General features: G+C 36.5%; 1 protein-coding gene across 6 annotated transcripts in view; it reads left to right on the top strand.

Moving 5' to 3' along the window:
- map3k13 (mitogen-activated protein kinase kinase kinase 13) overlaps positions 1-24,101 on the top strand; it is a 62,544-nt gene that overhangs the window by 25,229 nt on the left and 13,214 nt on the right. For 2 of the 6 annotated variants that reach the window (XM_084122398.1, XM_084122400.1), the window contains 5 exons: positions 8,635-8,751; positions 18,425-19,118; positions 20,306-20,489; positions 21,813-22,004; positions 22,981-23,139. In XM_084122398.1, coding sequence (XP_083978524.1) covers positions 18,503-19,118; positions 20,306-20,489; positions 21,813-22,004; positions 22,981-23,139 — 1,151 coding nt within the window. In that variant the 5' untranslated portion in view covers positions 8,635-8,751; positions 18,425-18,502. Of the gene's footprint in view, positions 1-2,484; positions 2,667-8,634; positions 8,752-18,424; positions 19,119-20,302; positions 20,490-21,812; positions 22,005-22,980; positions 23,140-24,101 lie in introns of those variants that run through there. The other 4 variants (XM_084122396.1, XM_084122395.1, XM_084122399.1 and 1 more) reach the window with 3 other exon arrangements.

The following is a 24,101-nucleotide window of genomic DNA, read 5'->3' as shown; positions in this document are numbered from 1 at the left end:
CTTCCTCCAAACACGTTTAGTGGAATTATGACCAAAAAGTTCTATTTTGGTCTCATCTGACCACATGACTTTCTCCCATGACTCCTCTGGATCATCCAAATGGTCATTGGCAAACTTAAGACGGGCCTTGACATGTGCTGGTTTAAGCAGGGGAACCTTCCGTGCCATGCATGATTTCAAACCATGACGTCTTAGTGTATTACCAACAGTAACCTTGGAAACGGTGGTCCCAGCTCTTTTCAGGTCATTGACCAGCTCCTCCCGTGTAGTTCTGGGCTGATTTCTCACCTTTCTTAGGATCATTGAGACCCCACGAGGTGAGATCTTGCATGGAGCCCCAGTCCGAGGGAGATTGACAGTCATGTTTAGCTTCTTCCATTTTCTAATGATTGCTCCAACAGTGGACCTTTTTTCACCAAGCTGCTTGGCAATTTCCCCGTAGCCCTTTCCAGCCTTGTGGAGGTGTACAATTTTGTCTCTAGTGTCTTTGGACAGCTCTTTGGTCTTGGCCATGTTAGTAGTTGGATTCTTACTGATTGTATGGGGTGGACAGGTGTCTTTATGCAGCTAACGACCTCAAACAGGTGCATCTAATTTAGGATAATAAATGGAGTGGAGGTGGACATTTTAAAGGCAGACTAACAGGTCTTTGAGGGTCAGAATTCTAGCTGATAGACAGGTGTCTTTGCAGATGTTGTTTATGCTCAAACAGCAACATTACACACTAACTAAAGTTAAAAAAGTGAAATCATAATCAACCACCCCTTTACAGAATCGGGGTGATGCTGATGTCAGTTTGGAGAGTTATTTGTCTGGATTTTGTTTAAAAGAGTCTTAATGTGTGTTTATAGGCAGTGGGTTTGGTTTAAAATTGCAGCAAATGCACAAATCCACATCAGAACTCATTTAGTCACATGCTGAATACGTACAGAGGTGAACGAGAACACACACACACACACGCACACACTCACACACTCTCCAGCCAAACATATGTTCACACATACACACTTGGGTTCCAAAATTAACACTCGCCAAGTGCCAAATGTGAGGAAAAATCGGCTTCAGTGGAATAATGCCAGCTATTCACCAGCTGTCTGGTCATCTTTGCATGATATTTACATTTACATTTTTTCATTTAGCAGATGCTTTGATCCATAGCATTACATTGCATGGATTAAATTGAGTCTTAAATTGAAATCTCTCTGAGCATCATTGATGACTGATGATTCTGCTAAAGACATGTTTACCGCAGTGAAAATATATGTTGCCCATTTACATTTACCACAATGAATATATGAGAAACACAATGTTGTTTTCACGTTTTAGTTTTGCAAGTGGCCTGTGCCTGTTTACAAAGAATTAAATCTGTGCTTTTAAATCGATTTTTTTTTATAAAAAATAAAATAGGACGTTGAGACTTGACTTAAAGGAGGCGATTGTTGCTTTTTTTCGTATTATATGGCCAATAGTTTTATCAGCAGCTGTTATTAGCCTTCTACAGTATATTAAAGCTTTAATTGAATAAACCTTTCAAGTTTATGCTTATTATAGTGAATAATAAATATTTATATTATTAAAATATATATATATATATATATATATATATATATATATATATATATATATATATATATATATATATATATATATATATATATATATATATATATGAAGACTTTAGATGCAAAAGCCTCTAAGTGCCATCTGAAATTTTCTTCTAGAATGATCATTTTTATCAAGATTGTATGTTTATGTTCAGTTATTTCACTTTAATGGCAATGATAAATATCTATTAATTGTCATTTAAGTGAAATTACTGAACTTAAATATACAAGCTTGATAAAAATGATCATTCTAGAAGAAAATTTCAGGTGGCACTTGGAGGCTTTTGCATTTGAACTCTTCATATATATTTATATATATTTATATATTTGTATATATTTATATTTGTTAACGTGTTTTTTGCTGATGCTTTTTCATTTTTGCTTTCACTTTTCATTATTGAAATGGGAAGTTGGGCCTGGACTTAATGAAGAGTTGGCAGCTTTTTGTATTAAATGACTAGTAGGTTATGTTAATGTAGACAGAGGGACATTTTTCCCCTAGAGAGCATTTGATTGGATAAAAATGTAAAAGTGCCTCTGAGTGCAAGCTGATGTCATCAGTGTTCTTGGTCTGTTTTCATAGAAGAAGAAAAAGACTGTGTGCATCAGCAAATTTTCATAAATATACTAGCATAGATATAATGAGCTCAAAGATAACAGATATGGACTAAAAGTCCTATTTACTAAAACAATGCACGATGTGACCTCTTTATTTAGGATGGTGCGCCACAGAGAGCGAATGCGCCACATGCATTAGTCTCCCGTGTTTTGAAATCATTGCCTCGTCTGTTCCGCTTCCGCATTCTGCCTGTGTGTGTGTGTGTGTGTGTGTGAGAGAGATTAGGCTCTCTGCATCGTGCCTGCGTCATCCGGCCCCTTCATTCATGAAAAGTGTGACGTGAGCAGCCGCCCACTCAGACGATGCATCTCTCTCTCTCTCGCTCTCTCTCTCTCTCTCTCTCTCTCTCTCTCTCTCTCTCTCTCTCTCTCTCTCTCTCTCGGCGGGCTGGTTTCAGCTGTTTCTCTGCTGAAGGAGGATCATGTATGGCAGCTCCGTCAGCTGTGAGTAATCCACTGCAGCTCTGCGTTTGCATGCTTGTGTTACGCTTCAGTGTTGTTCTTTTCCTCCGTCCTGTGTGTATGTATTTGTTGTCCCTGTTTGTGTCTTCTTTATGTATACATGCTTTCCGATGGCTGTTTAGAGTTGCAGAGGAGTAACTTGAGTGAGTGTGTGTTGGTGTGCGTATGATCTATATTTGTCTCGTGTTTGATGCGGCGATTCTTCTCCCGCCGCCCTCTGTTGAAGGACAGACGGAGCAGCCAACAGGGATACACGCTACACACACACACTCACACGCACGTATGCATATGTAACTTAGTGACTTCTCTCAAGGGAATCGCATGTCATACATTTTAAAAATGCGTCTCTTTCCGCTTCTTTTGTGTTGCCTTTTGTCCAGATTGAGATCTTAATTACACTGAGTAATTTTAGATCACAGTGTGTGTGTGTTTATCACAATAAAGTCATTTTTTGCTTGCAATTTCAACTAAAATGGATTTACATATGAATCGCATGATAATACCTGTTTAAATGCTTATTAATTAAATGTTCTCTTTATTTGGACCTTGATGGATGCCAGACAAAAGCTAAATAATGAAACTGATTGTTCCGACTGTAGATTCTGAGCCTCGTTCGAAACTGTTGTAAAATAGTAAATATTCACACACCTTCTGCATTAATGCTTTAAGTTACTGTAGTGCTGTAAACAACTATAGTTCGCTTTATAATTTAACTTCTTCCTCATTTTGACTGTCATGATGATACCAAAGTTTCTGTAGTCGGTACCAATACCAGTAACATTTAATGGTTCATTTAAATTGAATTAATTTGTAATGCTAATAATAGCTCTAAGTAACCAATTTTATATAATATTATATAATATTATATAATATTATTGCAGGGCCTAATTTTTAACACTCGTCAAGCACCAAATGCAAGTAAAAATCAGTGTTGGCGAGTGTTTGAAACCAGTTGGCCTCAGATAGTGGTCTCAGATAGCGTGCACAAATACTGAATTGAGTTATTTTTCACGTCGTCTTGCGCTTAAATTACAAATTCACACAAAAATATGTTTAAAAAAAAAAGGCCCGTCTTGGCGAGTATCCTAGTAAACATAGTCTTTTGTGGCTTAAGTGAGCGTAAACAGAGAAAGACAATGCCTGTGTATTAGCATTAGATCCGTTATGTCTTAATGGCTACGTTTACACTTGTGCGTTTTCGTTTAAACACAGCATTTTAAAATGAAAACGATCCTAGTCCATACTGACATTTCCACTGCATCTCAGAAAAGATCTCGGTCCACACTACACAACCGAAAACATGTCACATGACCATTCATGCACACTGGGCATGCGCGTGCAAGTGTGAGCAGTTGCTGATTGCTCTAGAAGAGTTTAACTGCACAATGGCTGCTAAAAAAGGACAACAAACTCAGCAAAGCTTGCAGTTCCTTCTCCATGTGTTTGTTCACACTGTCGTCGAGGCTGCTCTGTTATTGTCGTGTTCTGGTAGCGTAACGGTCATGTGATAGGGGCTTGTCGAATCATGGAAGGGTGTGTAATGATCCAGAAGACCCAATCAGGGGAAACACACTAGTGTAAACGTAGCCTTAAAGTGACAGCAGCCTAATATTCCTGATGCTGTCTGTGTTTTTAATGTTAATCAAACAACAAATGACAAAAAAAAAATCACTCACTTCTCTTGGCTGAATATCTTTTGTAACTTTAATAAGGATTATTCCATGTTTAATTTATACAGTGAAGACTATCCACTGTTATTTTACATTTGATTACTTTATTCAATGTCTCTACCTGAAAACGACTATTACTTGTCTTTAATAATGTTTTAAATGTATACTAGTAGGCTGGTAGTTTACGCTGTGGTATTGAAAATGGAATTTAGAACTGTGAATTTTCATTGGTATCTAAAATTTTGGTGTCATAACTGCCTGTTTTTGCTAAAACCGTTTAATGGCCGGTAAAAAATATTGTTTTTTTTATTTTGGATGCGATTAAGGGCTGTGAAATGATTAATCGCGATTAATCGCATCCAAAATAAAAGTTTGTGTTCACATAATATATGTGTGTCTACTGTGCATATTTTTTTTGTATATATATAAATACACACACATGCATGTATATATTTAAAAAAAAAAAATTATATATAATACAAACATATATATATATACACAGTATATTTAAGCAAATTTTTCTTAAATATATACATGCATGTGTGTGTATTTATATATACAAAATAATTATGCACACTACACACACACACATATATATATATATAAAAATGTATATACACACATGCACGCACAGACTGTCATACAGCCTAGTCCTCTATTTGTCTTTTTGTTTATGATGTTTCTGTTATATTGTGAAATCATGTCTCTAACCCAGATGCAGTGGAGGAGAGCAGCTCAGTTTGTTTCTAAGCATGTTTATATAACCTCACGCTGGTCGCCAGAGGTTTAGAGAGAGAGAGAAACTGCTCATATAGACTAATAGAAGAGCTTCTTCAGCCGGTTGTAAAGATGGAGTATAACGCAAGACTGCTGCTGGTTTTGCTGTGTGTGTGTGTGTGTGTTCAGTCCGCAGCAGCTAATGGAAGTGCCAATGTAAAGTATTGATTATGTGTCAGAGCTTTAAAAGCGTGGGGGGGGGGGATGAGAGAAAAGAGCTGGAAGTGCCAGGAATCTTGAGTCGTGTCGTGACTGTCGTTATAATGCGTGTGTGTGGGTCAGTCTCCTGTAATGTGCGTCATCATCTTCATGGCTTTAGCTCCTGCTGTGGAGCATCAGCTGGTGGAGTCGCTCTTCTCCTGTCCTCTGTTGTCGCTCTGGGATCTTTGTCGTCAGAACTGAGCTGAAGCATTTTTCTTGCTCCTCTTTTCAATCTTGGAATTCCTTGCTTCTTTCTGTGTCCGTAAAGTGTTTTAATCGAGTCAACATAAATCCCATTTAAATTCTTCCTAGGGGAATTGATTTGAACGATAACTTATAAACCATTAAAGACAGAGCTTCTGTGAGCTATACGGTTGTTAATCGATGGTATATGCTTTTGATGCAGCCATCAATCTGTGTTATTTGAACATTTATTTATTTTTTTTATAATAAAATTTAACAGTGGACTTCCTGGTCGAAAAACTACATTACCCATAATTCTTTAGAGAAATCTCTACCAATCAGAGAATCGTGGCAAAAGTAACTTTGAATTACGAAATGCTCAATGCTCATCGAAATATTTGTATTTGTATGCATATTTTACGCATGTCATCCATCCATACAGCTGCTTTGATACAATCTGTATTGTAAAAAGCGCTATATAAATAAAGGTTCCATCCATCCATCCATCCATGCATCTGTCCGTCCGTGCGTCCATCCATCCATACATACATGCATCCATCCATCCATCCATCCATCCGTCCATACATGCATCCATCCATCCATCCGTCCATACATGCATCCATCCATCCATCCGTCCATACATGCATCCATCCATCCATACATGCATGCATCCATCCATCCGTCCGTCCGTGCGTCCATCCATCCATACATGCATGCATCCATCCATACATCCATGCATGCATCCATCCATCCATCCGTCCATCCATCCATACATACATGCATCCACATACATACATACATACATCCATCCGTCCATCCATCCATCCATACATACATGCATCCGTCCATACATGCATCCATCCGTCCATACATGCATCCATCCATCCATACATGCATGCATCCATCCATCCATCCGTCCGTCCGTGCGTCCATCCATCCATACATGCATGCATGCATCCATCCATCCATCCATCCATCCATCCATCCATCCATCCATCCATCCATCCATCCGTCCATCCGTCCATCCGTCCATCCGTCCATCTGTCCATACATGCATAGAGAGTGAAGTATGTTTGTAGTGGATTGTTTTCAATAAGTACACAGTCTTGTGCCTTTGTCTTTATGTATTTTCAAACTCTTTTTTGCTTCAAATCAAAGTTTGTAGTTGTAATTGTGATTCTCCTCGTATAGCTGATTGGTTTGGCTCATGGCTTATAACTTTTTAATGAAGACTTTAAAAATAAAAAAGAACACTTCGGATGTCAGCCTCAGCATCTCTTTATCAAACACGTTTGGAGTGGGTCCGCGTGATGCCGGTTCCCCGGGGCTCCGAGTCTCCTGAGATCATGGGCCCTGCGGCGCTGTGACGTCGGACTGATGCACGGCATCACGGTGTGTGTGTGTGTGTGTGTATTCCTCCCATCTCCGCAGTCTTTTTTTAGCCGGCTGCTGCATCAGTGTTATTATGACTCACCTCATACTCCCACAAACCACCAGCCGTATTTGCAGGATTTACACTCGCTGTTCTTAACAATCGCTCCCCCTGCGAAATGAATGAGTTTGTGTGAGTGTGTGTAGGAGGAGAGAGGTGGTGATTTGCCCACGGGTTTTCTGTTAAGAACTAAACTTCATCCAGTATGACTGTCCTGTGCATGATCACACATGATACACTTCTGTGAGAGAGTTCTTTTGAGTGAATCAAAAACATACAGAGTGAACAGTGTGGTCTGATTCAAGAAAACCTGATTCTGATGAGCCGGTTCTTTTAATGAATCATTCAAATAGATCTGATTTAAAACCGTTAGATGAATCTTTGCACTGTGTCAGTTACAGATGCTAGTCACCGAATCAACACCTGAATCACCGTTAGATGAATCTTTGCACTGAATCAGTTATAGACAGACGCTACCGAATCAACACCTGAATCACCTTTAGATGAATCTTTGCACTGAATCAGTTATAGACAGACGCTACCGAATCAACACCTCAATCACCATTAGATGAATCTTTGCACTGAATCAGTTATAGACGGTACCGAATCAACACCTCAATCACCGTTAGATGAATCTTTGCACTGAATCAGTTACAGACGGTACCGAATCAACACCTCAATCACCGTTAGATGAATCTTTGCACTGAATCAGTTACAGATGCTACCGAATCAACACCTGAATCACCGTTAGATGAATCTTTGCACTGAATCAGTTACAGACAGACGCTACCGAATCAACACCTGAATCACTGTTAGATGAATCTTTGCAATGAATCAGTTACAGACAGATTCTACTGAATCAACACCTGAATCACCATTAGATGAATCTTTGCACTGAATCAGTTATAGACAGATTCTACCGAATCAACACCTGAATCACCGTTAGATGAATCTTTGCACTGAATCAGTTATAGACAGATTCTACCGAATCAACACCTGAATCACCATTAGATGAATCTTTGCACTGAATCAGTTACAGACAGATTCTACCGAATCAACACCTGAATCACTTGCTGAAGTACGAATCAACTTATTTGTAATGACGTCTGTCTTTAAATGAAGCAAGTTTTGTGTACTTACGTTTCGTGAATGTTAAACTGTTGATAATAACTGATTGTTCATATGACAGTGTAGGGAAAAATATGTATATGCTATATTACCTTTTTCATAATAATACCAATATTAAAAATAACAATCTGTAGTTAGTACACATATGCATATATTATATATATATATATATAAAATGTCTTAGTTTATTCAAATTTTAAATATTATATTTTACATATTGAAAATGACTTTGCAACTATATATATATTTTTTTTTATAAATGTATTTATTTATTTGAAAAAATAGTACTATAATATTTAAATATACAATATTAACAGAAATGTGTTGGTGTGTGTGTAATATTGCATAGTATCTGACTTTACTGCTAAAAGAAGACTACATTATATATGTTATGGTGATCTAAAATGATTGGCACCATGAGAGAAGCGTTTGTTCCCAGCATCCTCCCCTGCTCACGCTGAAGCTCCTCGACGTCAGACTGCAGCGCACTAAAGCACATGAAGCACTAAAGCACATGTATTTAGGCCATTCATGTCCCTGTGTACTCTTATGATTTCAGCTCTGAGTAAACCGCAGCATTAGGATCCCAGAGGAGGAATAACTGCAGGCTCTGATCCGAACCCGGAGTAAACCCAAAGCAGGATCAGCACAGCTCAGGACACGCATGCAGGGACAGGTAATGTGTGTGTGTGTGTGTGTGTGTGTGTGTGTGTGTGTGTGTGTGTGTGTGTGTGTGTGATGTCAGTGATTTCCATTTGAAGGCTTAGAATACTGTTGGATCATCATATTTTGATGAACATTGACGTTTGCATTGACAGACGTTAGGAATATATAGCAGTATTTGATATAAACAACATTGCAATGATTTTATTTGATCATTATGTTTCCTGAAGGCTGTGCCTTTGTACTATGAATGAATGAAGCATTTAAATAGCACTTTTTCTGTTATCTTTTTTGTTATTATTGTGACTGGTTTAATAGCATCTCTGATTTAAAATTCAGCAGCAGACGCAGTGTTTGAGCTGGTAGGTTTGATTCATTTCCATGAACCAGTTCAAACTGTCTTTTTCAGTGAACTGATTCAGATTCATCAATTCATTTATAAGTAACATAACACCTTAGCTTACATTTGTATTGAATATGAAAATAAAAAAACACATTGATGGTTTTGTTACAGTTTTGGTTATTAGTTTTGAACTATATCAGACTGGGCCATTAATTTCCAGTAATTTCTTTCGTCAGAACTGTTCTGTTTTTCCCAATCATTACCTCATCTGTGGTCCGAGCAGATTACAGGTTTACCCTGCTATACCGTAGTAGAGCATGTTACCAAAGCAGCTTTTCCTATCAACCTGTGCGCCAGCCCTCAAATCAGGAGACTGTCGATGTCTTTGTACTGTGAGGGACTTTCCATGTTGGCAATGTTTGGAATAGCACACCACACTAAAGTTGTGAACATTTGCAAATAAAGCAGCGATACCATCCCATGTGTTCAAGAGAACAAAATCCTCACTTCCTGGGATATTTACACAAAATATCTGTAATACAAGTGGAAGTTGCTGCATTCGGGCTCTAATGAAACCTTATTGTAAAGGGTTAACAACAGATGTATTATGTAACAGATGTAAAATTATAGTTCATATATACTGTAAATATTCAGAAATTGAAATCTAAAAGCAAATTAAATGACACCTCTGAATTAACAAAGTCATGTGACTGTAATGAAGTCATGTGATCAGCGTAACAAAGTAACGTGACAGCATTGTGGTATGCTATGTGTTCTGTTGCATTGTACATTCTTTTCATATCTAATAATAATAATATGCAGTATTCAGTAAATATTTTTCATTATGCTTGTTTTCTTTTTCAAACTGAGCCTGGAAAGATCCTCGCTTTTTAGACCTCTGAAAAGAAAGCCATGAGATGTAATGAGTCAATCCCGACCATTTTCATCCCAGGACAAACATTACTGACAGTAACTCTGGATGACAGATTTCAGCTGGACTGAATCTCTGGCAGGAACACTGCAAAAAAGCTTTTTATTAATAATTTTGTGTTGTTTTATAGTAAAAAAATAAATAATATATCCTTAAAATAAGACACATTTTCTTCAGGCAACATTGCATTCAATTTTCATAGACTTTTCAATTAGCTTTCATTAGTTTTTTGTCTTATGTTAGTAGCAATTCGTTCTTTTTTTTAAAACTTTTTTTTCAAAAATCTAATAACATCTAGTGGTTTATTATTAAATCAAGAAATATTTGCAAATGGAAAAAGAAAAAACATTATTTTGCTTTAAAATGTAATAAATGTATGAAATAAAAGTTTGCATTAATACCATTATAATGTTCATATACTGTAATTAATCAGAAATTGAAAACTACAAGCAAAGTAAATGCATGCATTTTCAAATTGACTGTATTTTTGTATTATATTACAGTACAAGACATTTATGTGACATCCCTACATCAGCGTAATCCATTTCAAAGGAGGTTTTTGCCATTTAAATGCTTGATAATTGGCTAAAAGCCTCAACAACTGGATTACACTCTTCAGTGTTGAAACGGTGATCTTTGTCCTGTGGGATGTTGGTGCTCAGGTGCCGCTCTCCGCCTGTTTGCTGAACTCTGACGTCTGCATTGTTCGCTGTGATTGATTGGCCTCTCACATCTGTCAGTCATGAGCTCTCAGCGTGTGATTGGACGAGGCTCAGGCTCTTTGTTGTAGGAGCAGATGTTCTCTGAGTGGAGGCCCCTCGCGACCCCCGACACACACTTTCATAGTGAGTGTGTTTGGTCTTAGTGTTGGTGGGGGACATTTAAAATCATGTTTTCACCTTCACGTTGACATTACCTGTTACAGCTCATTGGTCCATTGTGTTTAGAGCACATTTATAATAATTAAATAAGTAAAAATGCACAGAAAGTGCCGTTTCATTCTGCATTCTAAACACTAGTCATCATGAGATTAATCACAAATTATTTGAAAGGTAAAAAAAATATATTATATTGACATTATTTCCCATATTTTTGTAAGAAATATTTAAAAAGAATAGCTTTATGATTATTCTTTGGTCAACATTTTCCAGATTAAACAAGTAAATATTTTAAAATGCACAGAAATTGACATTATTGCCATTTTATTCTGCTTTCTAAACATGGTTTGGAAATCATGAGATTAAATACAAATTACTTGCTTGAAAAGGCACTATATAAATACAAATATTCTACTATTATTATTATTATTATGATTATTAATATAATTATTATTTAATTCTATTGACATTATTTTCCAGGTTTTTACATGAAAAATATTTTAATAGAATAAATGTATAATTATTTGTCAACATTTTCCAGATTGAATAAGTTAAAATTGTTGCAATTTCTGGTTGGAAATCATGAGCTTAATCTCAAATTATTTGAAAGGTAATATATATATAAATAAAAATATTGTTTATCTTATCATTAATAATATTTTTGTTTTATTCTGTTGAAAGATTTTTACATTCATTATTTTAATAGAATAAGTTTGTAGTTATTTTTATAAACATTTTCCAGAAAACATTTTACTCATATTTATATTTTTCCCCCCAGTATAAATTCATTAAAAGAAATGTTTGGGGGTTACTGGCATTAAAACGTTTAAACCCCTGCTTTGTAGTGTTGTTGTTGTTGTTGTTGTTGTTGTTGTTTAAGTATTAATGCCGTTTTGTAAACAAACTAAAATGTCCAAATTTAACAATATGATTTCATAAAAAAATGTAAATCATATTTCTTGACCGGTTTGTGAGATTCAGCCTCACACACACATCTGTGAACTCATAATTTGTGTGTGTGTGTGTGTTGTTTATGAATCTCTGCACACTACATTGTTTTTTGTGGAGGATGCATAATTGTTGTTTTAGGCCTGTTGATGGATATGATCTTTACATAAGAGTTCACAGTGGTGCAGTGCAAGGGAATATCAGCGTGCTTGTGCCCTAAGCCTGTGTGTGTGTGTGTGTGTGTCGTCCAGGCTGTGGCACAGAGCAGATTGTGCATCCTCTTGTATCAGTGGGATTATTTGCTTGTGTCAGATGTGGGGGATCTGGGTGTGTGTCTGTTGACCATCGACAGGAACCTGATCCTCCAGCCCCACCAGCTGTCCCGTCCCCAGTGTGCATCTCTCGCGCGTGTGTGTGTGTGTGTGTGTGTGTGTGTGTGTGTGTGTGTGTGTGTGTGTGTGTGTGTGTGTGTGTGTGTGTGTGTGTGTGTGTGTGTGTGTCTGTGTGTGTGTGTGTGTGTGTGTGTGTGTGACCCAATAATTTATTTTCGTCCTGCTGAGGAACATTATTTCTTTCGGCAGTAGTGACGGGGATTATAAGGAATACAAGTTTATTTTATTTTATTTTATTTTATTAAATTTGTATTATGGAATATTGTAAATTTGTAACAGAATTCAACATTATTATTATTATTATTATTATTATTATTATTATTATCATTATCATTATTATCATATTATGTTTGTAATGTAATATTAATACATTATGTTCTTATACTTAATACAATTATACAATACTAAACAAAAATATTATTTCTGGTAACGTAATTTAACGGATTATTATTATATACTGTTATTATATTCTATTTAATTATTATTATTATTATTATTTAATTTATGTAAAAATATTAAATAATATTTTTATACATTTAGAATTATTATTTTTGCTTACATGGAATTTAACACATTAGTAGTTGTAAACGTAGTATGGTTTTTATTTAATATTAACATTAATAATTACATGGAATTTAACATTATTATTATTATTAGTATGTTTTTAATTTAATATTATAACATTATATTCTTATAATTAATAAAATTATACAGTACTAAACAAAAATATTTATTTTTATTATATTATATACTGTGTACATAGTGTATATATAGAGAGAGAGACATTAAATAGTAAAAAGTGTGTATATATATATAAATATATAAATATATATATAATTTTTACTATTTAATGTCTTAATGCATGTTTCTGTAAGGTCTTATTGCTTGTAATCTTTTTAGCAAACTGCAGTAACCTGTGAGCATCGACTTCAATTGTTAATTTTATGTTTTGTTTGTTCATTTTTTTTAAAACTACACAGAACTGTAATTACAAGAACTATTAAGAATATGTTTATTTAAAGACAATCAGTTTTCTGTTCTGTGTTGACTTATTTCCAATTGAAGCAGGAAGATGAAGTGGGACATATTTATTTTCTTCTTCTTTTTAAATATATAAAATAAATGTACGCTTTAGTTGTCAAGATCTGCTACAGCTAATCAGAGTAATTGGGGGGAGGAGCATTCTCATTTTAGAGAGCATGTGATTGGACAAAAATTTGAGTGTGTGATGAATCCGTATTTCTGGAACAAACCGGTTCCCGGTTCAGCAGTGATGACGGCCGGTGTGCAGAACGGACCCGTGTGTGTCGAGACAGTCGACGGATTAGTGGATTAAAGGTCTTGTTAAATCTCTCTCGTTCTCTGTCTTCCTGTACGTCTCTCCCTTTGTCCTGTCAGAAATCTCAGTTTGTTGCTCGTCTAATACTCGTAAGTCCAGAAAGAAACATACTTTAATACTGTTATTTGTATGCATATCAAGCTCATTAATAACAGCAGCTGGGTTAGTGATCTAGTAGGACAGGAACTGCATTGATAAGACCCAGATATTATTTATATCAGCACGTCCACCCAAAGCCATGAATAACTAACACTTCAGACTGACGTGGACCGGGCCGGGCCGGAGATACAGAAGCAGAACTAAACTGTTGTCCTGACCAGCGTGTCTCTCCACGTGTCCATGCATTTTGGCAGGACTGTTGTTTCTTTCCCCTCCAGACTGTAACTCTGAGCCGGAGTGGAATTACACACACACACACACACACACACACACACACACACACACACACACACACACACACGCTCACAGGTTTGAGGGTTACCTGAGCAAACGCTCTCTGGTTTCCTGCTGCACTCTCAGCACACGTGATGCATTATTGATGCTCTTCTGCTGCAGCGGATCATCTTACGCTCATAAATACACCGAATACCCACCAGATATAGTAGAGTGCACGATATCAGCCATTTTATTTATTTATTTGTTTGTAGTTTAAGGTTTTATTTATTAATTAATTTTATTATTAATAATAATAAAGCTATTTTTTTGCTTTTATTGATTTTATTTGTTTTTGTTTGTTTATTTATTGCATTAGTATTAATTATCTTTTTTTGCTACGATTTATTAATCATCATATTTATTTGTTTTTTGGTTTTGATAAATTTTGTTTGTTTTTGTTGTTATTTGTTTGTTGTATTAATTTTTTTTTGTTTTTATTGTTATTTATTTTTTGTATTTGTTTATTCATCTGTTATTTTCCATTTATTTTTATGGCTGTTTATTGTATTGTTGTTGTTATTATTTGTTTATTTTTATTTCTACTCATTTATTATAGATTTAAAATAAATATTTATTCATCTTACATACTGTAAACTATAGTGGAATGATGCTTAAATTGCTGTCATCCTCACTGAGAAAAAAGATTGATATTCTGGCTAAACGGTGTTATTGTGAACATCTAGAACTGCTGTAGGGTTGGGATGTGCTGATAGTAATTGTGTGAGCTGCTTTAAGGTGAAAGTGTTTCTCCTGTTTCTCATTAATCTGCTTTATCTGATCCAGAGCTTTCATTCTAATCAGAATTGTAAAAGCGTGGCACGGGTCCTGATCCGATTGCAGCGTCCGGTTGCCGTTCCTCTCCTCTGACCCTCGGCTCTGATGGACTCTGACTCTCGCTGTTCTTTTGGGGTTTCATGACAGTTTCATCCATGTGCAGAATATACTATATATATGACCCTGGACCACAAAACCAGTCACATGGGTACATTTCATGGGTACAAGCTGAATAAATAAGCTTTCCATTGATATGGTTTGTTAGGATAGGACAATATTTGGTCGATATACAACTATTGTAAATCTGGAATCTGAGGGTGCAAAAAAATCAAAACATTGAGAAAATCTTCTTTAAAGTTGTTCATTTATGTTCACGATTGTGCTGCATTCACTCACAAAAATAAATGTTTTATATATTTACGGTAGGAAATTTACAAAATATCTTCATGGAACATGATCTTTACTTAATATCCTAATGATTTTTGGCATAAAAGAAAAATCAATAATTTTGACCCATACAATGTATTGTTGGCGATTGCCACAAATATACCCGTGCGACTCGAGACTGGTTTTGTAATCCAGGGTCACATATATATTTATGTGAGTGTGCTTTGGGTTTGTAAGGAAGTGATTGGATAAACAGAGCTGTTCTTTTCCCAGGTCATCATGTGTCTGCCTTTTGTTTGAGTTTTGCTTTGGTAACTAAGAGTAACGGGTCAGTTTGTTTGGCTATAATGATCAATAGTGCCTGAGAACACAGCAGCTGCCAGAGGTGTGTTACCCATAATCCTCAGTAAAACACTCTTGTTCGATCTCAACCTTTTATCAGTCTGCAAGTTTTGAGCAGGCGTTGCAATATAGAACGTTTTTTTTACATGGTACAACAAAGTCACACTATAGTCACACTACATTAAACATGACGCGTCTTCTGATTGGCTGTGATTGTGTCAAGAGGACAAACAGACTTTCATTTGTCTAGAACATGAGAAGAACAACAAAAACCACCAGTGTGTGTGTGTGTGTGTACAACTATCTTTGTGAGGACCAGTGTGAGTTTTAGACCATTGGAGTGAGGACAGAGTAAAGTAAAGTGAGGACATGTTGGCCGGTCCTCACTTTCTGAGAGCCTCTAAAGGCCTGTTTGAGGGTCAAGACTTGGTTTTAGGGATAAGGTTATAATGAGGTCAAGGGTCGGTTTAGGGTCAGGGTTCGGGTTAGGCACTTAGTTGTGATGGGTAAGGTTAGGGTAAGCGGCTAGAGATTGCATTGTGTCAATGAATGTCCTCATAAAGATGAATGTACAAGAGTGTGTGTGTGTGTGTGTGTGTATGTGAGATCACAAGTAGACGAGGGAGACTCATTCCCGTTTACATCTGGTGTTTTAATCCGTCTCTTTTGTCAAAGCGTTTTAGACCCCGTTTACACCTGTATTTAGCGTCGTCCGTTTGTGATCCGATCGACCAAAACGCATCTAACACCAGTGTGAACGGGGCCATAAAGCTTGCTGACCTCCGTTTCAGACACTAATGCAACCAAAATTCTTCCTGTTTTGGGAGAGTTGGTCTTGTGTAACTATAGCAGCAGATTATCGGGTGTGTGTGTGTGTGTGTGAGTGAGTGATGGTGCTGCGAGCGATGTGTGCCAGATGTTTCTCTCCCCGAGCTTCTAATACTCGTTCTGCTTTAATCTCACTAACACAGTCGATCAACAGAGGCCGGATCACAACCACGGCTTCCCGGAATCTCTCTCTCTCTTTAAAGAGATAATCATCATTAATGCAAATGCCTCCAATCCCTCTCCCGCTGTGTGCGGAACGAGAGTGGAAATTAAAATGATCAACTGTTTCAGTCTTTATTTAGCAGCCAGGGCTGTAGTTGCTGTTTAAAGCGTGTGTTTATATTTCACAAATTCATGATTACACACACAGAAATATCTGTTTCCGAAACCAACCGAGAAGCCTATCTGGAGTTTCTTTTCGCTAAATCCTAATGCAGCATCACATGCACGCTTTACAGAAAGGTATCCCAGAATGCATTGTGACAAAATCCATTAAAATAAAAAAACATTTATTTATCCACCTTATTCCTACGCGCGAATTATGGGTGTAACTTCCGTTAGGCTGTAAACAATCAGTGAAACGCTCGCTCTATGAACGCAATACGTTAAAGTGTCACAATGAGATGACATTAATCTACTCACACTTCAACCATCGAATATTAAAAGGAAATTTAAAAGTGTAAAAGCATCAACAAGGTACTTTCAATAGACCATATAACCCCAAAAGCGCGAGTCTTTCCACAGCAATAACGGACGGGTTAAATATCACTGTAATAATATATATATAAATATATATATATATATATATATATATATATATATATATATATATATAATGTAATAATACAGATATTGCCTTAATCAGAAATGTTCTTTAACTTCAGCATTGCATGATACTATTTCAAAGTGATTTCAGTCATTTTGACAGATTATAAATTGCATTTTCCTGTGAAAACAAACCTGGAAACAGACGTGAGGATTTGAGGAGAATAACGAGAGATTCTTCGTGCGTTCCAGTGAATTATTAATGGCATATATCGTAAATTAAATCCGGGAGAACAGACCACAAATGTGCAGGATATGTTGTCCTTTTGCATACTTTTACAGCGGATTGCAAAGGGAAAAAATAATCATGAGGAAAAGAAAGCAGCATCTCTTCCATAGATATTCTTGTTATAACATGTCACGTTAAAATACCAAGTATAACGTTATTCTCGTGATGTCTGAAAATAAATCATGGCTCATTGAGTCAGATCAGCTTTATTTGTAGGGCAATCTTATGATTTGAAATGATTCGTTTCAGCCTTTTTGAATGGAAGTTCCCCAAACCGGAAGTGCTTCCCATAATTCAAAACGCAGTAAGCTCGTCAGGAATAAGGTGGATAAAAAAAAACAACTTTTATTCAGCTAGGATGCATTAAAAAAAAAAAATTGTAAATTTTATTTATGCAGATTTTTTACATACATAAAAAAGGCAGTAAATCAGACAATTAAGGCACAAAAAAAAAAACACATACAGCCAGCACTGATACGTGTCCATTCACTGAACAGATGTCCCAAAACGTCCACTCACACAGATTGAGTCAAGGAGGCCTGAGCCGGAGGGGAGTGGCAAAGTCTCAGTGAGGATAACTGTCCAAAGTTAAAAAATAAAATAAAAAAAACAGTACAATGCATTTAGGTCCCAGTTTGTGGTCTATCCTTCCTGATGTATTCTATGAAAGGGCCCCAGATCTTCTTGAACTTATTAGGATGCATTAAATTGATCGACAGTAAAGACTGTATGGTTCTAAGATAAATGACAGTAAAGACATTGATAATATTACAAAAAATGTCCTGTGCACTCATGTCTGGTTGTTTGTGTGGGGTTTTCAGTGTCTTATTCCATGTTCTAGTTTTAAAAACTGTCAATCCATCAAGCTGTTTTAAATGCAGAATTGTACAACTTTTGAAATGTCCAGTGCACTCGTGTCTCAATGTTTGTTTTCAGTGTCTTATTTCATGCTCCAGTTTTAAGAACAGTTTGTAACCAGAAAAAAAAGAAGAGTCAATCCATCAAGAAATGTCCTGACAGGCTTCTCTCCTGCAGGTGTGTCATAACCCCAAACAGAAGTCATCCGTAACGCCTCGTCGCTCATTTCCCGTCGGGTGAGGAGGGCGTCTGCCCATGCACACGCACGGCACCATGGGAAGCTCCCCGGAGGTGCTGTCCTGGACATCGTGTCCCAGTCTGCTAGTGGGCAAGCTGAAGGAAGAGCTCAAACTCACGGTCGTCGGAGACTCGATCAAGAAAACCAGCAGCAACATTTCTCCTCAGGCTCTTCTGCCTCCTCCACCTTCTCCTCCACAGATCATCTCAGACCTCGCTCCTCCCACAACTCTTCCCGTTCCTCTTCAGCAGCTCCCAATCCCGTGCAGAGACGAGGAGCCAGGCGGGATCAGTCCTCCATGCACCGCTCTCAGCGAGGACTCCACGCGGGAACAGGGACACTTCGAAAACAGCGTTCTTCAGCTGCAGGAGCACGAGGAGGCCGAGTCTCCGGGATCCTGCGGTCAGGGAGGCTGTGGGAGCGGCGGAGAGGAGAAGAACGAGGAGAGCGGGTGTCCGGTGGAGCACGGCGGGAACGACACACACCACCACCCGCATGACGACATCAAACTGCACTTTCACAGAGCCGGGCCGGGGAACGGAGGGTTCTTGGAGGGGCTGTTTGGATGTTTGAGACCCGTGTGGAATATCATCGGGAAGACTTACTCGACCGAGTACAAGCTTCAGCAGCAAGGTTAGTGACCAGTACGGTCAGGGATTTTATTTATCGGCCCAGGCGGGCTGGTAGATAAAATCTTGCCCTTACAAAATTTTCATTGGCCCCACCACACAAAAACACTTTTTTAGAATAATAATAATATATTATATTTTAATATATTTGTATTATTAGTATTAGTATTATTATTATTATTATAGACACTGCTTGGACAAAAAAAGTAGGCAAATACTTAAGATTCTATGATTGGATCATTATTATTATGTTTCTAGCATGTTATATGTTTGGCAAAAGTTCTTCTAACCCTGATTGATGGAGTGTGTAGCTTTTCATTTTAAACAACCATGTAAGAAGACACATTATGGACATATTCCAGGATGACAATGTCAAGATTCATCAGGCTCAGATTGTGAAATAATGATTGTGAGGAACATGAAGAATCATTTTCACACATGAATTGGCTCCTGAGTCCAGATCTTAAATTCACTGAAGGTTTTTGGGATGTGCTGGAGGAGACTTTACAGAGTGCTGGACTCTGGATACAAGATCTTTTTGATTTGATTTGATTTGATTTTAATTGAGTTCCAACAGTGATGCAATGAAACATTGACAAATTTAAGTTTGAAGGGAGTAAAGCCTCTGTTTAGGCTATTAAGGAAATGTAATTTTGCCAAAAGAAGAACTTTTATTTTAAATAGATGTTAATTAGTGTGTTAGTGTTAGTAGTGTGCCTACTTCAATGTGATATGTTAGCATATTATCATGCTTAACACTGAGAATTTGAATAATTGTAATGTGATGATATCTAAATCAAAGAATATCATAGGTTTGGGCGGCTGGCGCGTGGATTATTGATTTTAAACAGCGGATTCGGGTGATTCAAAGTACACCAGATTAATGAATTTATCTTTAAAATGTTTTAAAAAACAATTTTTATTGCATTGACGATACAAGATCTTTTTGATTTGATTAGATTTGAATTGATGCACCTCTTGTTGGAAAAAAATCTTGTGATGTTATTTCCATCAAGAGATGTATCAATTTAATTTTAACTGTATTTGAATTGTATTTTCTGGCTTTTTAATGTATATTTGATATTGTCCAAGAAAATAAACGAGTTCTACACTACAGTTGATGTTTTGATGGTCTTTGCTGTGGTTTTGATTTGTATACCGTGTTCCCGGTGCTTTCTGATTGGTCAGTAGACATGTGGGAGGTGCCGTTTGAGGAGATCTCTGAGCTGCAGTGGCTGGGAAGTGGAGCTCAGGGCGCCGTGTTCCTCGGGAAGTTTCACTCCGAAGAGGTCGCCATCAAGAAAGTCCGCGAGCAGAAGGAGACGGATATCAAACACCTCCGAAAACTGAAGCACCCCAACGTCATCAGCTTCAAGTAGGTCACGATGTCAACACTGCGAGCAGGACGACCAGATACATAGTTTTGAATTCAGGGGCCGGATTCACAAAAAAATCATCTTTTTTGTTACTTAAGAAAAAAGTTATATTTACTTCTTTCTTTTTTTTTATGATCAAATTCTTGAAACTAATATCCTTAAAAAAAACATCGTAATTAACTTCTTAAAGTTAGGATAACCTCTAAAAGGGATAGTTCACCCAAAAATGAAAATTGTCATCATTTACTCACCCTCAAGTTGTTCCAAACCTGTATGAATTTATTTCTTCTGCTGAATATCTGTAGAATATTGAACCAAACAGTTGATGGACGCCACTGACTTCCATAGATAGTGTGGGAAAAAATACTACGAAAGTCAATGGGGTTAACCAACATTCTTCAAAATATTGTATTTTGTGTTCAGCAGAAGAAAGAAGTTCATAAATGTTTGCAACAACTCGAGGGTGAATAAGTTATGACAGATTTACATTTTTTGTGTGAACTATCACTTGTAATCCACAAAGGTAAAGATGTTTTATGAATTTGAGTTGTTTCAAATTAAGTGTTGTAATTAACACCAACCACATATAATATGATGTGCACGAGTTCTCTGAAGGCACACCAATGAGTGATGATGTAAACAACAAAAACAAGTCACATGATGATTTAAAAGGCATGGCACATTAAAAACACGACACCGAAGTGCTGAACTCCCGTCAAGCTGGTCGCAATGAAAACTGACTCTGCACGCTTGTTATGATTATGACGTTAATCTGCAGACAGATTAAACACAGCCTTTAATGTGTTTCACTTTCTTTTTTTGTTGTTGATCGAGTCTTTGGCAAATGCCAGAGCCTGTCATCTTCTTCTTAAAAAATGTCCTTAAGAAATTCTTAAGAAGTTCTCAAATATTTTCTTAAGAATTGCACTTAAGGCCCGTTCACACCAAGGACAATAACTATACAGATAATCATGATAAAGATGTAGTTCTAAAAATCATACTAAACATAGCCAAGGTTTAACGATAATGGCACAGAGAAACTATATCATTGGAATCACTTTCAGAATAATTTTATTCCAGCTGATGATCGATTAAAAACATTGACAGCCAATCAAAATCAATCCTGCTTTAAAGAGCTTGAGCATTAAAGCATCAGAACACAACAAAACTGCACCATGTTCTTAGACAGATCAATTTATATACTTATCGTTATCTTTATAGTTATTGCTCTTGGTGTGAACGTGCCTTTAGGAGTTAATTGGTTCTGAAGAATGTTTCCGTGCATCCCTCCCCTGAACGTCTCCTGTGGTGTTGTCTCTCAGGGGTGTGTGCACGCAGGCCCCGTGTTACTGCATCATCATGGAGTATTGTGCTCAAGGGCAGCTGTACGAGGTTCTCAGGGCCGGTCGTAAGATCTCTCCGCGACTGCTGGTGGACTGGGCTTCAGGGATCGCCAGTGGCATGAACTACCTGCACCTCCACAAGATCATCCACAGAGACCTCAAGTCACCAAAGTGAGCCTCTACAGCCTCGGCTCAATAGAGGACCATTGATCAGAGTGTTGTCAATACCAACGTTTCAGTATTTGGACAATTTCACAGTTTGGTACCATAACAAAAACTATTGAATTTATTTAACTATTTGAAAATAAAAACGACATAAATTAAATAAGTTCATTATTAATGCTGATAATAATAAGTATACACTACCATTCAAAAGTTTTAAATAATTAAGTTTTTTAAATATTTTTGAAAGAAGGCTGCAATTTATTTGATGGAAAATACAATAACAGCAGTGAAATATTATTACAATTTAAAATAGCTGGTTTCTATGTAACATTTTAAAATGGAATTTATTCCTGTTATGTAAAGCTGAATTTTCAGTATCATTTCTCCAGTCTTCAGTGTCACATGATCCCTCAGAAATAAAATATATAAAAATAGAAAGATTATTTTAAATTGTAATAATATTGCTGCTTTTACTTTATTTTTGAACAAATAAATTTAGCCTTGATGACTCTTTGAAAAAAAAACAATTTGTAAAGTGTAAAAGCTGCAAGTATATTTAAGTATTTTTAAGTTAAGTAACATTACTTAGAAAAGGTCAAGTGAAAAGTTAGCAATAAGAAAGTATAAGGAAACAAATTACACATAGTTTGCATTTACACTCCAAGACTTAATGCACAGATATAGTTTGTCATATCCGAGTTTTTGTCCCATCCGTCGATATTATCATAATATTATTTAAAAAACTTTATTACCAAAGTAAGACTCATCAGCCTCAGTTCAGACTCTTTCTTTATAATGAATTGACTCTCAGACTCGTTAGTTACTGGTTTGATTCTTCTAAAGTACTAAAAGAGTTGTTAATAAAACCATTAAGAAATAGGAATTGTTGAAATTATAACCAGAACTGTTGAATTTTTAATGATTCCCATCCATAGATTTAAAGTGTATGTGTCTATCTCTGAGTGTGTGTTTTCTCTTGCAGTGTGCTAGTCACTCAAAATGACGGCGTGAAGATCTCAGACTTTGGAACATCTAAAGAGCTCAGTGATAAGAGTACGAAGATGTCCTTTGCGGGTACGGTAGCCTGGATGGCCCCCGAAGTGATCCGGAATGAACCGGTGTCGGAGAAAGTAGACATCTGGTGAGTGTTAACTAATGCAGTGACATTCACACGTGTTTGAGTGTGATTTAAGAGTCTTGTATGCTGCATATACTGTATGCTATATACACTGTAGAGCTGCACGATTAATTACTTAAAGATCGTGTTCTCGATTCAAACACCCACGCAATCTTATTCCTAAATGACAGCGATTCGCCTGTGTCTATTAAACCTTTGAAAATCACACCGAAACATTCAGATCTGTGCTCGTGCTGCCGCTGATCCGGAGAGAGCAGTTATCATGTATAGATATGGACATCACAGTAGGCCTGTTGTTATTTCTGTGTTAGAGCAATTTAGATTATCACAGAAGTACTGGAATAAAAGTTTATAATACGGATATAAACACTGATGATTACGGTAGCGATCAAAATACAGTAAATCACCTTTTGAAAGTAACTTGCCGCTTCAAATAATGATGGTATCAATTACATCGTTACACCAGTAGGTGGCGACTGTTAAAAAATGTATGTCATTGAATCATTCATTCATTCAAGAGATTCGTTCAAAAACACTGATTCAAGTGTCACTGATTCAAGTGAGATCTTTATGAGTGAGTCATTGAATCATTCATTCAACCGATTTTAAAAAAATTATTCTTTCAAGTGAATTAAATATTTTAAAATAGACTGCAGCAATTAACATTTTGTCAGAACCTCTAGTAAATTACTTAGTTGTCTGTTCAGACTCTTGGGAATATAGTGATCTCTATTTGAAACAAAAAGAAAATATGATTTTTAATTTATCCAGAATCGTGCTCTAATACACGATTTTTGAATACATTCTTTTTCTTTTTTTTTAAAGAAATTAATACTTTTATTCAGCAAGGATGCATTCAATTGATCAAAAGTGACAGTAAAGACATTTATAATGTTACAAAAGATTCTATTTAAAATAAATGCTGTTATTTTCTTATATTCAGAATAAAAAATAAATAAAAAAAA

The sequence above is a fragment of the Abramis brama genome (genome assembly GCF_963993115.1).
Source record: "Abramis brama genome assembly, chromosome: 8".
Classification (NCBI taxonomy): Eukaryota; Metazoa; Chordata; class Actinopteri; order Cypriniformes; family Leuciscidae; genus Abramis; species Abramis brama.
This window is presented reverse-complemented; position numbering and strand designations above follow the sequence as displayed.